Below are 15,444 nucleotides of genomic sequence, written 5' to 3'. Positions count from 1 at the left end.
CATCATATTACGATTCAGCAGCATTCGGGAAAGCAATTCAACTGCTGCAAAGTCACCCATCTGAAATCAGATATAGCCATCTTTCAATTCTTTGTAACTATTACAATTATTTATTTTGTGTACTTGCCATTTATTTAGGCTCCTATTTTTAAACTAAAAATATGCTGGAAAAAATACTGGCTAAAAAAATGCTGGTAATAGCTTTTTGTAGTAGCATTTTAGGAGCAGTTAGAAGCATTTTTGCAGTAAAAAGGAAAAAAAGCTCAAAAAACGCCATTAGTAGCGTTTAGCCGCATTTAGGAATGTTTCTGCTGGAAAAACGCTCCAAGAAACTCCACAAAAACAATTTCTTGCCCAGTCAACAGATGCCTCTGCTAGATTCACCATATAAATATTAAATATATGCAAGGCTTGACAAATCTAAGTGGCAGGTAGTTACATGCCACAAGTGATATTTGCAGAAAACAACATACGTTGAATGCTGAAACAAAATTTCTTCTGTTGATAGGAGATGTAACTGGATACAGCGCCAATGAGTGCCATGGCCAAAGCACTCGCAATTCCTGCAATGGTTCCAGTCTCCGCTAAAGTACCTGTCATACAAGAGCGAATAAAAAAAAAAAACTACCAATAAGAATATATAATGATCACTAAATTAAATTTGTAACAGTTAACACACAAACGGAACATAAATATAACACAATGTTAGAGTAGTATGTACAAACTCCAGACCTATGCTTGGCCCATAATGCCCCCTCTCCAACAGCATGTTCTCACCTTTCCTCTGCTCGATTACTGCTCTGTTCATCTTCCACGATTTAAGAAAACGCCCACCACTCCTAGGTATGAAGGAGCATGTGACTCACTCCATGTGACACTGTGCTGAGACTTGGTGATTGGTCCAGAGCTGTCACACTGGGGTGGAGAAATTCCTCAGTCCTGTGTAAACTCTGACTAGATTGACTTAGAGCTTACACAAGACTGACCATCTTTGCTTTTGCCAGCTGAAAGGTGCAGTGAGTGAGCAAAGGACATTTTTTTTCCCTGTTTGTTGTCAGTCCATGCAATGGGATTATACCAGATCATCTTTCTTCAGATATGGCTCTCATATTTCTCTACATGTTGACACCTTTACCCAATGATCGAATGAAATAGACCGATGAAGAACTATCATTAAGGTGGGTATGATAAGATCAGGGACACTGTTTGTATCTGATATGTGTGGTGTTTTTATAGTTAAAGATTAAAGTTGTTTTATGGTGCACTGGGAGAGATACTGTCTTTTCAGCTGTACCGTTTTGAATATGGGTTTTCGGGATGTACTCCACAATTCTCTAATACAATTGTTTTCTTATGCTGCGTACACACGATCAGACTATCCGGCAGACAATCCGCCAGACTTTCCAGCAGAGGTCCGCCGGACTTTCAGAACGAGTGGACTTGCCCACACACGACCGGACTTTTCCGGCGGACCAGGTCCGGCGGACAATCCGCCGGACTTTTAGCAGAGATCCGGTGGACTTTTCAAATGAATGGACTTGCCCACACACGGAGTAAAGTTTGTTCATTTTGAACGTGGCTCCAGGTAGACGAAACTAGCGAAGGAAGTCAATGTCGCCGCCTCCATTGGCGAGATTGACACCGTGCTAGCCCGTCGCCTGATATGGATTTAAAGGGGAACCCCTACGCTGAAAAAACGGCATGGGGGTCCCCCCAAAATCCATACCAGAGCCTTATTCGAGCACGCCAGGCCACGTGCCCTCAACACGGGGGGGTGCTTTGGGGAAGGAGGGCGCTGCAGCCCCCCCACCCCAAAGCACCTTGTCTTGTCACAGGTTGGGTTACTATTTAAGCAGGTAAGGTTTGGAGACATTGTTGCTGCACAGCCAGGACACAGGCTTGGATTGAGTGAGCTGCAGTAAGCATTGTAAGGTTGGAGGCATTCGTCTCCAGCCTTTTTCTTCTTGGCCCTCCTTGTATGCACTGACTTGTCGCTTTCTGTTTGGGGAGATCTGCTGCTCAAAGCCGGGCATAGTGCACACCTAGTTTAAAAACTGGCTTTGGATATTTTGTCATATATGCTATGTCTTTTGGCTGCTTAAATGCTGCTTAGCTTACCTTGCGATTCGGCAATTTTGCAGGTTTGAGGGATCACCTAACTGAATCTGTGCTACTTACTCTTAAAGAAACACTGAATTTGAAGTGTAGCAATATGGATGTTCCAGTCGACGTATGACGAAACGCGTAGAAGGGCATTGCATCACTTTCGGTCTGACGGCATAGTGTGTTTATGTTCATTTTCACTTGCATATGTCCATTCAAATGTGAGTATATTATTTACCATAAATAAACTTCAAGTTTTTTAAAAGGATTCACACTATGGGCATCCCCTTCTTTGTCTTATGTGGTGACCAAATGAGATGCCAGTAAAACTAGCGCCAACACACAGGAGCCCAGGAGCCATAGATTGCCACAGTGGCACATACTGTGAACGTGAAGTACCCCTGGAGGGGTGAGGCACTCTGGTGAGTGCATTTGTAATAGGAGCACGGATAAGAATCACAGCACTAAATACCACCCATATGAGAAGAAATTTTTCAGGAAAAGTTGTTTAATCACGGGACACTTTATTGATTTAATTAATTCTTATTTCTTGATCATACATCACGGGACACAGGAGCTTCATTACATAGTGGGTTATATAGGCACCTCTGGTGATTGGACACTGGTTGACCCTAATTAAGGAGAATTCCTCCCCTATATAACCCCTCCCATTTGGGAGGCACCTCAGTTTTTTCGCCAGTGTCTAGGTGATGGTCACGTAAAACTTTAGCTCTATGCAGGTCCCTGCGAGGGCCTAAGGGCTACAACAAACCGGATCCATACCTCGGGCCGATATTTGACTCCCAAGATGGTATGGTACCCGGGCCTCGTCTGCCGAAGAAGCGAGGTTTTGCCTGTAAGTCCTCTCCATTGGAAGACTGGGCTCTGGGAAAACCAGACTTGGTGTACTGTTTATACAGAGCGCACGAAAGTTTCTGGCAGAGCTTTCTACATGGCCCAGGTGGGAGGTTCTTCCGAGTAAGAGCCCCAGATATACCTGAAGGTTGGCTAACAATACCCGCCGTGATGGGTGAAGGCTGGAATTTGTCTGGTTCAGCAATTCCTGCGGCGGGGACAGGTAAGGGAAGTCATCCTGTATATTTAATATATGAATGGATTTCTTCATTGTGAGTAGTTGTATGTCTTACCTGGTTTCCACCACTAGAGGGAGTAAGAGCAGCCTGATGCATACTTACATGCCTTTCAATACACACGCTCAAGTGAAAACCTGTTACTCCAGCTAACTCACATCTCCATTGCAGTCCCTGCCACAAATAAGGTAAACAGGGGTCCCACGCAGTTCAGGGGTCCCACACTGCTCCATTTTGGGTTCTCCTCTCCCCGTCAGTGTGCACGGCGCTGTACTGCGCAGGTGCCAGGCGGCAGTTTTAAAAGCCCAGAGCGTCAGGGGACTGTAATTGGAGACACAGGAGCTGTGGGCAGTAAGCATCCATGGGGATTGGATCCAGGCAAACCTTAAGACACCTACTCAGCATCAGGTTGTGCAGTTTAAGCATATATTTATTATTGTGAGACTTTAAGCGCAACAGTGATCGCACTTGTACTAGTACCTCTGCTTTGTAGCCTAGTACTATGTCTCCTCGTAAGAGGGTCTCAGGGGGAGGTAATAAGAGCACTGGTAAGTCACCGCCTAGGTCCAGGGGTTCCAAAAGTGCCTGTAAATTACCATCCCCCCCCTGCAAGACTGGAGCCAGCCTCTCAAGACGAGTCGGTGCCCCTGTCAGGTTTTGCAGCCTCTCCTAATGTCGCAGCCCCGGTTTATGTCACTGAGGACTCCCTTAGGGCTACATTGGAGGGTTTTGAAGGGAGAATCATGAATTTTATTTCTGCTTCCCTAAAAGATAGCAGGAAAAGGGGTAGATCCCCTCCCTCTGCTGAAATCCCTCTCTCGGATGGTTCTTCTGAAAATGAGGAGGGATCCCTATCTTTGAATAGGGATCATGAGCAGTCGGACGAGTCAGAGGAAGAGGAGATAGTCCCCTCCTCCCAGGCACTCAGAAAGCAGGTGCGGTATTATACTGAATTGGTGCGTACCACATTCAGAGTGCCTGCTGCTGAAGTCGCTACGTCCTCTGTTTCTTCCCTGGGAGTCAGGAAAGCCCCACAGACTGCCTATTCCTTCCCAATTCATCCTTTAATGGATAAATTGATGTATGAGGATTGGGGACATCCCGATAAACTGTTTGCTCCTCCCAAAAGGTTTTCCATGCATTATCCTGTGGAGGAAAGTTTCACCAAGAAGTGGGGGGTCCCATCTGTCGATGCGGCTGTTTCTTGTGTGAATAAGAACCTAACTTGTCCTTTGGATAATGTGCAGGTATTCAAAGATCCAACTGATAAAAAGCTGGAAACCTTATTAAAAGCCTCCTTTTCCATGGCTGGCACTGTGGTGCAACCTACAGTCGCAGCTGTGGGGTTGTGTCAGTTCCTCAAGGAACAAGTTAAACAGATGCTTGGGCTCCTTCCCAGTGAGGAAGTAGGAAATTATGCAGAATTGCCTCACATCCTGTGTTTCATAATTGATGCGATTTTGGATTCCGTCCAACAAGCATCACGTTTGTCTCTCATGTTGGTTCACATGCGAAGGGCCCTATGGCTAAAGAATTGGGCTGCTGAGCTGTCATGCAAAAAGCATTTGACTGGGTTCCCGTTTAAAGGGGAGCGTTTGTTTGGGGAAGAATTAGATAAATTCGTCCAAAATATTTCAGGAGGTAAATCTACTCTCCTTCCAGTCAAAAAGAGCAAGCGTCCTTCATTCATGCGTGCTCTCTCTCCCGAAGCATCAAGCTCTAAACAGTGGCGACGGCCTTCTCAGTCCTCCTCTGCTAGAAAGGCTCAAGGCCGAGCCCAGGGACAGAAAAAGACTTGGGGGCGAAAGCCTGCCAAGCAGAGCCCAAAAACTTCCTTGTGAAGGGGCGCCCCCACTCGGCAGAGTGGGGGGAAGGCTCCTGCAGTTTGCAGGCGCCTGGCGGGAAGAGACCCAGGACAAGTGGGTGATCTCTTCAGTATCTCTGGGCTACAAGCTAGAGTTTCAGGAGATTCCACCTTCTCGTTTCCTAAGGTCAAGGATCCCCAGGGATCCAGTAAAGCAAAAACCGCTATTTCTGGCCTTAGATCAGTTACTATCCCAGGGTGTGATAGTAGAAGTGAGCCCGAAAGATCAGGGTTCGGGGTTTTACTCAAATCTCTTCACCGTTCCAAAACCAAATGGAAGTGTCAGACCTATCCTGGATCTGAAGGACCTAAACCGGTTTTTACACATCCAGACCTTCCGAATGCAGTCAATCCGCACTGTGGTCTCCTCCCTGCAAGGGGGAGAATTCATGGCATCAATAGATATCAAGGATGCATATCTCCATGTGCCAATTTTTCCCGCACACCAAAAATTTCTAAGGTTCGCGGTAGAGCGGCGCCATTTTCAATTTGTGGCCTTGCCGTTCGGGCTTGCTATAGCCCCTCGAGTCTTCACAAAGATTCTGGACCCTCTCTTAGCAATCTTAAGAGCTCAGGGCATAGCCGTCATGGCTTATCTAGACGACTTGCTTCTCATGGAGAAAACTGCAGCGTTCCTAAGTCGCAGCGTCACCAAAACGCTAGAACATCTAGAACGCCTAGGTTGGATTATAAACCTAGAAAAGTCGTCCCTACAACCGACTACCAGGTTGGAATACCTAGGTATGATTATCGACACCGCTCAAGGCAGGGTGTTTCTTCCAAGGCTAAAGGCCTTGGCCATTGGAGATCTGGTGTGCCTGATTCTGGGCAGAAGATCTTCCTCCATTCGGTTGTGCATGAGACTATTAGGGAAGATGGTCGCCTCCTTCGAGGCCGTCCCATTCGCCCAGTTCCACTCAAGGCCTATGCAAGGATGCATCCTTGCGGCTTGGAACAGGAAGCCCCAATCTCTGGATCTTCCTATGCGTCTATCCCCCGGGACACGCAAAAGTCTTGTCTGGTGGTTACAAACCAAGAATTTGCTGAAGGGCAAAACTTTTCTTCCTCTCTCATGGAAGATTATCACAACAGATGCCAGCCTGACAGGCTGGGGAGCTGTATTGGAGGGAACGTGCTCGCAGGGGAAATGGTCTGCGACCGAAAGTCTACTGGCCATAAATATCTTGGAGATTCGGGCAGTTTACATGGCACTCATAGAGTGGTCTTACAGACTGCGAGGTTTCCCGGTTCGGGTTCAGTCCGACAATGCCACCGCAGTGGCTTACATCAATCACCAGGGCGGTACCAGAAGTCTGGTGGCCCAAAAGGAGGTGAATCGCATACTTGTCTGGGCAGAAAAGCATGTTCCGTGTCTTTCTGCAGTCTTCATCCCAGGAGTGGAGAATTGGCAGGCGGATTTTCTCAGCCGCCAGCAGTTGTGCCCAGGAGAATGGGCTCTGCACCCCGATGTGTTTCAGAACGTATGTCACAAGTGGGGTACCCCAGACGTAGATCTGTTTGCGTCCAGGTTCAACAGGAAACTGGACAAGTTTGTGTCAAGGACAAGAGATGCACTTGCTCAGGGGTCAGATGCTCTGACGGTTCCCTGGGATCAGTACAATCTGATCTATGCCTTCCCCCCGAGCCCGCTGCTGTCGCGGTTCCTGGGAAGGGTCAAGAGGGAGACGAAGTCGGTCCTTTTGGTGGCCTCGGCTTGGCCCAGGCGACCATGGTATGCAGAAATCATGAAGTTGGCAGTAGGCAGGCCATGGACCCTCCCTCTCCGGCCAGATCTGCTCTCACAGGGTCCAATCTACCATCCTGCTTTACGCAGTCTGAATTTGACGGTTTGGCTGCTGAGACCCACATTCTGAGAGACCGTGGCCTTTCGGGGCCAGTCCTTTCTACTCTGGTCAATGCCAGAAAGCCGGCCTCCAGGCTTATTTATTACAAAATCTGGAGGACATATGTTTCCTGGTGTGAACTCAGGAAATGGCATCCTAGAAAGTATGTCATTAACAGAATCTTGGCCTTTCTCCAGTCAGGCCTAGAAATGAATTTGGCCATAAGCACTATCAAAGTGCAGATTTCGGCCCTGTCGGTATTTTTTCAAAAACCGCTTGCATCACATTCCCTGGTATGGGCTTTTATCCAGGGGGCTATGCGGACAAAACCGCCAGTTAAACCTCCGGTATGCCCATGGGATCTGAATTTGGTTCTCTCGGCCTTACAGGGGCAACCATTTGAATCTTTGCATCTGGCTTCTTTAGCTCTCCTGACTAAAAAGCTGGTCTTCTTAGTAGCCATATCTACGGCTAGAAGAGTATCAGAGTTGGCAGCTCTTTCCAGTAAAGAGCCGTATTTAATTATCCATAAGGACCGGGTGGTCATGCGTCCCAACAGGTCCTTTCTACCTAAGGTGGTTTCGGGTTTCCATTTGAATCAGGATGTAATCCTACCATCCTTTTTTCCGGACCCTCAGTCCACAGAGGAAGAGTCTTTACACACTTTGGATGTGGTTAGAGCAATCAGTGTTTATCTTCAAGCAACTTCTCAGATAAAGAAAATTGATTGTTTATTTATTCTGCCGGAAGGCCCTAGAAAGGGCCAGGCAGCGTCAAAGTCCACTCTCTCAAGGTGGATCAGACAAGTTATTTCTCAGGCCTATGGCTTAAAGGGGAAGATTCCTCCTTTTCAGGTGAAAGCGCACTCTACTAGGGCTGTTAGTGCTTCTTGGGCAGTGCATCACCAGGCCTCCCTGGCTCAGATCTGTAAGGCTGCGACTTGGTCATCGGTCCACACATTCACCAGATTCTATCAGGTGGATGTCAGAGGGCAAGAGGATATCGCCTTCGGGCGCAGTGTACTGCAGGCTGCAGTTTAGGTCCTCAGGTCCCTGGCGGTCTATATTTATGATCTGTGTCTCCCTCCCCTCAATCTGAGCATTGCTATGGGACATCCCACTATGTAATGAAGCTCCTGTGTCCCGTGATGCATGATCAAGAAAATGGGATTTTTATATACAGCTTACCTGTAAAATCCTTTTCTTGAGAGTACATCACGGGACACAGGGCTCCCGCCCCTCTTGGGTTTTACGTGGTTTCTTATTGCTTTGCTACAAAACTGAGGTGCCTCCCAAATGGGAGGGGTTATATAGGGGAGGAATTCTCCTTAATTAGGGTCAACCAGTGTCCAATCACCAGAGGTGCCTATATAACCCACTATGTAATGAAGCTCCTGTGTCCCGTGATGTACTCTCAAGAAAAGGATTTTACAGGTAAGCTGTATATAAAAATCCAATTTTTTTATTTTTATTATAATATTTTGAGCACCAGTCACTTTATTTACTTGTTTAATTATATATTTAAGGAGGGGGGCATTGCATAAGGGATATATATATATATATATATATATTATATATATCATTTTTTTTTTTTTTTTTGTATACATATATTGCACAAAGGTTTTATTTATATTGAGCAAAAGGGTAAGCACTTTAATTTAATATTTCTTTCGGTAATTGTTTTATACTCTTGCGTGTTTATTGCTTCAGATTTATTAGAAGTTTTGGAGCACGAGCCAGGTTTAATTGACATTTTTAATTTTTTTTGTTTCTTCCTAAATATTCCAGAGGGTCTAACACAGTTTAAATGTATTAAATGTATAAATTAATTATTTCTTAAATTAATTAACTTACTCGCCCAGAGTGGCAATCACATCAGTTCCTGATTTAATCACATAAATGAATTTCTAATTTACTGAAATACTTCAGAGGGTGTAACACAAGCACCCTAATCTAGTACCCTTTTAAACCGTCATTTACATTAGTCTAGGCGGGCAATCAAGAATTAACAATAGACATTTTTTTTTAGATATAGAGTGAAGTAATCAATTAAAAGATCACAGTATAGCAGTCCAATACAGGCTGAAGATCAAACACACAAAAACATTTATTTCAGAGTATATCATACTCTGTTGTGTGGTGAAGTAGGGATATACAGTATATCTCCAGCTCCATTAAGCTTGTTTTAGTGGGTCCATTTCTTTTCTGTGCCCTCTTCCATATATAGTGCTATAACCTGCAGAGTGCCATACCTACCATAATATTCCTTTTTTCAAAATCCTTACTTCACCAATGGTGTAAGTAAAAGGGTCGGAGCAGCAGTTCGTAATAAACGCATATACATACAAATAAAAAATTAATTTTCTCATTGTACTCTCTCCACTGCGTGGATCAACCACAATCTTTCGGACTTTACTCTGTGTGTGGGCAAGTCCGTTCATTTGAAAAGTCCGGCGGACTAGCACACAGACCAGCGGATTGTCCGGCGAACAATTTTGAGTCAAGACTGACTTCTAAGTCCGCCGGACTTTTGGGAAGAAAAAGTCAGCCGGAGCCCACACATGAGCGAATTGTCCGCCGAACAGTCCGATCGTGTGTATGTGGCATTAGTCTACAATATTAATGGGTCTATTTAGTTTACAATATTGAGACTGTTCTGTTTTTTTCTTTTCTTTTTCAATTTTAATATATGAACTGATAGAATATTCCATATGTATATACATATAACCTATTTAAATACCCTACGTAGGATATGTGTATTGATAGTTACTTGTATATTTGTTTAGGTATCTACAGTATCTCACAAAAGTGAGTACACCCCCCACATTTTTGTAAATATTTTATTATATCTTTTCATGTGTCAACACTGAAGAAATGACACTTTGCTACAATGTAAAGTAATGAGTGTACAGCTTGTATAACAGTGTAAATTTGTTGTCCCTCAAAATAACTCAACACGCAGCCATTAATGTCTAAACCACTGGCAACAAAAGTGAGTACACCACTAAGTGAAAATGTGCAAAAAGGGACAATTAGTAATTTTCCCTCCCCGGTGTCATGTGATTTGTTAGTGTTACAAGGTGTGAATGGGGAGCAGGTGTGTTAAATGTGGTGTTATTGCTCTCACTCTCATACTGGTCACTGGAAGTTCAACATGGCACCTCATGGTAAAGAACTCTGAAGATCTGAAAAAAATGTTGTTCTACATAAAGATGGCCTAGGCTATAAGAAGATTGCCTAGACCCAGAAACTGAGCTGCAGCATGATGGCCAAGACCATCAGTGGTTTAACAGGACATGTTCCACACAGAACAGGCCTCGCCATGGTCGACCAAAGAAGTTGAGTGCATGTGCTCAACATCATATCCAGATGTTGTCTTTGGGAAATAAATGTATGAGTGCTGCCACCATTGCTGCAGAGGTTGAAGGGGTGGGGGTGGTCAGCCTGTCAGTGCTCAGACCATACGCTGCACACTGCATCAAATTGGTCATCATGGCTGTCATCCCAGAAGCAAGCCTCTTCTAAAGGTGATGCACAAGAAAGCCCGCAAATAGTTTGCTAAAGACGAGCAGACTAAGGACATGAATTACTGGAACCATGTCCTGTGGTCTGATGAGGCCAAGATAAACTTATTTGGTTCAGATGGTGTCAAGTGTGTTTGGAGGCAACCAGGTGAGGATTACAAAGACAAGTGTGCCTTGGTTACAGTCAAGCATAGTGATGGGAGTGTCATGGTCTGGGGCTGCATGACTGATGCCGGCACTGGGGAGCTACAGTTCATTGAGGGAACCATGAATGCCAACATGCACTGTGACATACTGAAGCAGAGCATGATCCCCTCCCTTCAGAGACTGGGCCATAGGGCAGTATTCCAACATGATAAACACACCTCCAAGATGACCACTAGCTTGCTAAAGAAGCTAAGGGTAAAGGTGATAGACTGGCCATGAAAGTCTTCAGACCTAAACCCTATTGAGCATCTATGGGGCATCCACAAACAGAAGGTGGAGGAGCGCAAGGTCTCTAACATCCACCAGCTCTGTGATGTCGTCAAGGAGGAGTGGAAAAGGACTCCAGTGGCAATCTGAAGCTCTGGTGAACTCCATGCCCAAGAGGGTTAAGACAGTGCTGGAAAATAGTGGTCATACAAAATATTGACACTTTGGACATTTTCACTTGGGGGTGTACTTACTTTTGTTGCCAGCGGTTTAGACATTAATGGCTGTGTGTATTGTAGCAAAGTGTCATTTCTTCAGTGTTGTCTAGGGATGAGCTCGGTGTTCGAGTCGAACGCATGTTCATCTCGAAAACCAGGTGTTCGCCCATTCTGCGAAGCCAGAACTTTGTGGGCCGTTCGCGCCATTGTCGTGTGGCGCTCATGGCCCACAATGCACTGCGGCATCACAGTGCATTGCTGGCTGATGACTGGCCAAGCATGCACTGTGACACGCATGCTTGGCCAATCACAGCGCCGGAAGCGAGGAGAGCCATAATTGGCCACAGGCAGGATGCCTGTGGCCAATTATAGCTCAGGGGGTTTAGTAAACGCCCCACACTATATAAGGCCGCCTGCGCGGCGGCCTTGTGTAGTGTGTTGCGGTGTTCATAGAGAGACAGATAGGCAGGGACAGTGTCTTCATTTCTTGTGAACCTAGTGCAATTACAGCCGGTGTATTGTGCCCCCTGCACAGTGTACACCTGAAGCTACCTCCAATTGGTCATGTTGTTCTGGTCCTATACCACAGGCAGCTGTAGCAGTTACAGATGGTGTAGTGTGCCCCCTGCACAGTGTTTACCTGAAGTTACCCCAATTGGTGGTGTTGTTCTGGTCCTATACCACTATGACTTTTCTTCCATTAGAAACGTCATTTGCAGGGACTGTTCTAAACACGGGAAACACGTGCCACTTCACAGGCATATTATAGACACCCCGCAGGCACGATACTTAAAGGAATATTTCACTTTTTTTTTTTCACTTTAAGCATCATTAAAATCACTGCTCCTGAAAAAACTGACTTTTTACTTTGATACATGTCCCCTGGGGCAGGAGCCGGGTCCCCAAACCCTTTTTAGGACAACAACTTGCATATTAGCCTTTAAAATTATCACTTTTGATTTCGAAACATTCAAGTCCCATAGACTTTAATGGGGTTCTAAAGTTCATACGAATTTTCGATCCGTTCGCAGGTTCTGGTGCGAACCGAACTGGGGGGTGTTCGGCTCATCCCTAGTGTTGTCACATGAAAAGATATAATAAAATATTTCCAAAAATGTGAGGGGTGTACTCACTTTTGTAAAATACTGTGTATTCATCTATGTTTTTTGTCATTGTCATTTAATCTTTCTCCTTTCTTTTCTTATTATATATCATATTTCTTATGTATATATATATGTTTATTATACCATTTGCGGTGGTGTTACCTTTTATATGTGGGTTACATGTTGTGCGATCTTGTCATATGGTAACACAGAAGTATGGTTATATAGGTGTTTTAGGATCGGCTTGTCAAACATCCGACACAACTGATTGCATTATCCCGCATCTGTGTGGAGGGATGGAGCCTTTATGTGCTTCAGTTGTGCCGTAGGTTTAAAGAAGCACTGTGGTCAGTGTGAAACACGTCACCTCCTGGGTCCTGTGACACTGTCTTGTTGGCTGTCATCTGTCATTTTTGGAATAAAATACATTGGATCTTTTCCCTTGGTGTGCAGCCGTCCTTTTCTTCTCATTGGATTGACTTAGAGCTTACACAAGACTGACTATCTTTGCTTCCGGTGTCCTATCATATACGGTCCCCCATCGGATAGTGTCCGCTGTGTACTGCGCATGCGCAGTACACAGCACACACAGATTCCGAAAATACCCGAAGATGAACGGCGCCTGTGCCGTGAGTCCAGGTTCTATCCCCACCATCCAAGTGGACATAGAGTTGGAATATAAAAGAGCCGAGCGCAGCGAGGCCGAGCACGAAGCGTGGCGAGCGAAGCTCGACCGCAAGGGGCCCTCTAAGTTTCCCAACCCTATGTCCGCTTGGATGGTGGGGCTACCACCTCCACTCACGGCGCAGGCGCCGTTCATCTTCAGAGATTTTCCGAAGCTTCTTCTGCCCCGTACTGCGCATGGACACTATATGATGGCAGGACACTATATGCCAGAACACCGGCACCTGAAAGGTGCAGTGAGCGAGCAAAGGAAAGATAAGGTTTTCGACACCTTAAGGCACATGTAGAGAAGTCCTCGTGGTCAAAATTTAAAAGCAGAACAATGTTCATCTTACATATGAAGAGCTTTAGAAAACATGACCTATAAGTGATTTCGTTTATAGCTATGTAATCTAAAGTCAGCACTCTGCTATCCATCTTGCTTTGACTGCTTAGGGCACTTTTAAATCATAAGCCTTCATTGGAGTAAATCCAATTATATGGAAAAATAAGATTCTCTGCACAGGAAGAGTTAAGCTCATATGTTTGCTTAGGCAGTCTTAGAAATAAAGCAAAAAGAAGATTCCGCATAGACCAGATTTCGAATTAAGCTGCTCTCTTTATCATATGAATGGATAGATATTTTCAATAACAAACAAAAAAGTTGGAGTTACACTACATTTTACAGGACAAATTATTTTGCTCCTAACATAAAAAATTTTTTTGCCAACTAATAACAAATAATTATACTACCCACCTGCGTCAGTGTTATCAGTGTCTCTAGCATCTCCACCTGAAAAAAAATGAACACTTCTATTACAGCTCAGTACCATAAAGATCCGATTGTCCTTACAGTTTATACTACTGTCGTACTTTTGACCTATGGTGGTGATGTACCAATGAAACACTAATGGTTAACTAATTTACATTAATCTGGGTTTCAATTACAGTAACCATGATTTATTTGGTGGAAGATGACAAATCGCACATCAGTTGTTTCGAAAATACCTTTTCCTTTGTCTGGTTTGTAGCCATCATTGAAAATACCATCCAAGTCGGAGTCAGAAAATCCTGAAATTAAAATCAACATAAAAAAAAAAAATGTATAAAAAATAAATTCACTAAAATATCTTGGCCTATTTTTTTGGTCAATTTTTTTAATGTGGATTGCTCTGTTTTGGTAAGTGTTAAAAAAAAAAAAAAAAAAAAAGCCCCCCCCAAAAAAATGAAGAGTATGTATAGCCATTTTTTTTTTATCTTGGAAACCTCTGCTATCTGTGTACCATTGGGGAAAACCCTTTACTTCCAGCCTCAGAGACAAAGAAATTAGAGGAACTCCCTTCTAAGGCCACATTCGCCCCTGCTTGTTTTGTAGCTTGCAGCTTAAAAGGGTTTGTAAAGGTAAATGTTTTTTCATCTCACAGTGCCGGTGCCCCCAGCCCCCCCGTTTTACTTACCTCTCCCCTCGAAAGTCCCGCGCTCGCCCCCGCCGTCCTCTTCGCCGCTCAGCCTGGCCGCTGATTGGCTGGAGTGGATGGATTGAAGGCAGCGCAGCCATTGGCTCGTGCTGCTGTCAATCACATCCAATGATGCAGCGCACCGGGGGCGGGGCCATGTGATGCAGCAAGCGGCTATAGCCGCCGGCTGTATCACGGGAGCGCGCCCGCAGGTGCTTCTCACCATGCGAGGGAGCTCTCATGAACGTGAGAAGTACCTGCGGGAAGAAGCAGACACAGCCGCCGAGGGACCCCAGAAGAGTAGGTTCGGGGCCACTCTGTGCAAAACGAGCTGCACAGTGGAGGTAAGTATAACATGTTTGTTATTTAAAAAAAAAAAATGTTTTACTTTACAATCCCTTTAAAACTACAAAACTCTCAACAAATCAAATCCTATGTATTAAAAGGACTCATATCAGCATTCAGATGCCAGTAGATCGAAGTCTAGTGATCCAAAAGCTACACAAGCTACTTCTGAGGCAGAATTAGTAGTTTGGGGCCCCATAGACTTGAACAGAATCATGCAAATCTTGCATGTTTCAGTTTTATTTTTTTAAAGCATGTAGGAAGCAGTCTCCTCCTCCTACTGCTTTTTACTGGCTAATACAACAATGACCAAAGCTTGAATACGCATGAAATAAGCTTCTCATAGGGAGGGTGAATCTCCTAATTGGGGAAACAGACAGTCCACAAGAGGGCTGACCCTCTAAAGAACATAAGCCTTGTGCTAAGATGGTACATAAAGCAGAACGGACATCTCCTTTATCTTTACCTTTAACCACTTAAGGACCGCCTCACGCCGATGTACGTCAGCAGAATGGCACGGCTGGGCACAAGCACGTACCTGTATGTTGCTTTTTAAGTGCCCAGCCGTGGGTCTGGAGCGCGCCGCCACCGCCACGCCCCGACCTGGTCCTGAGCTCCGTGACCGTGGCTGCGGGACCAGCGGACCCGATCGCCGCTGGTGTCCCGCGATCGGGTCACAGAGCTGAAGAACGAGGAGAGGTAAGTGTAAACAAACCTCTCCCCGTGCTTCCCTGTGTGGCTGTCACCGATCGTCTCTTCCCTTTTATAGTGAAGGACGATCAGTGACATCACATGCCAGGCCACGTCCCCCTACAATAA

At 45.1% G+C, this 15,444-nt stretch overlaps 1 protein-coding gene across 4 annotated transcripts in view; it reads right to left on the bottom strand.

Annotated features, from left to right (window-relative positions):
* The window catches only part of CD99L2 (CD99 molecule like 2), a 150,395-nt gene that overhangs the window by 10,788 nt on the left and 124,163 nt on the right, over positions 1 to 15,444 (bottom strand). For 3 of the 4 annotated variants that reach the window (XM_077485907.1, XM_077485753.1, XM_077485826.1), the window contains 3 exons: positions 13,832 to 13,894; positions 13,581 to 13,616; positions 474 to 593 (listed from right to left, as the gene is read on the bottom strand). In XM_077485907.1, the coding sequence (XP_077342033.1) occupies positions 474 to 593; positions 13,581 to 13,616; positions 13,832 to 13,894 (219 nt within the window). The remainder of the gene's footprint in view (positions 1 to 473; positions 594 to 13,580; positions 13,617 to 13,831; positions 13,895 to 15,444) is intronic. The other variant, XM_077485983.1, reaches the window with a different exon arrangement.

This window comes from Lithobates pipiens, unplaced genomic scaffold, assembly GCF_037356315.1.
Source record: "Lithobates pipiens isolate NorthernLeopardFrog02 unplaced genomic scaffold, aLitPip1_a1.2 Scaffold_1, whole genome shotgun sequence".
In the NCBI taxonomy this organism is placed as follows: Eukaryota; Metazoa; Chordata; class Amphibia; order Anura; family Ranidae; genus Lithobates; species Lithobates pipiens.
Note: the sequence above shows the minus strand (reverse complement) of the source record. Positions and strands in the feature narration are given on the sequence as shown.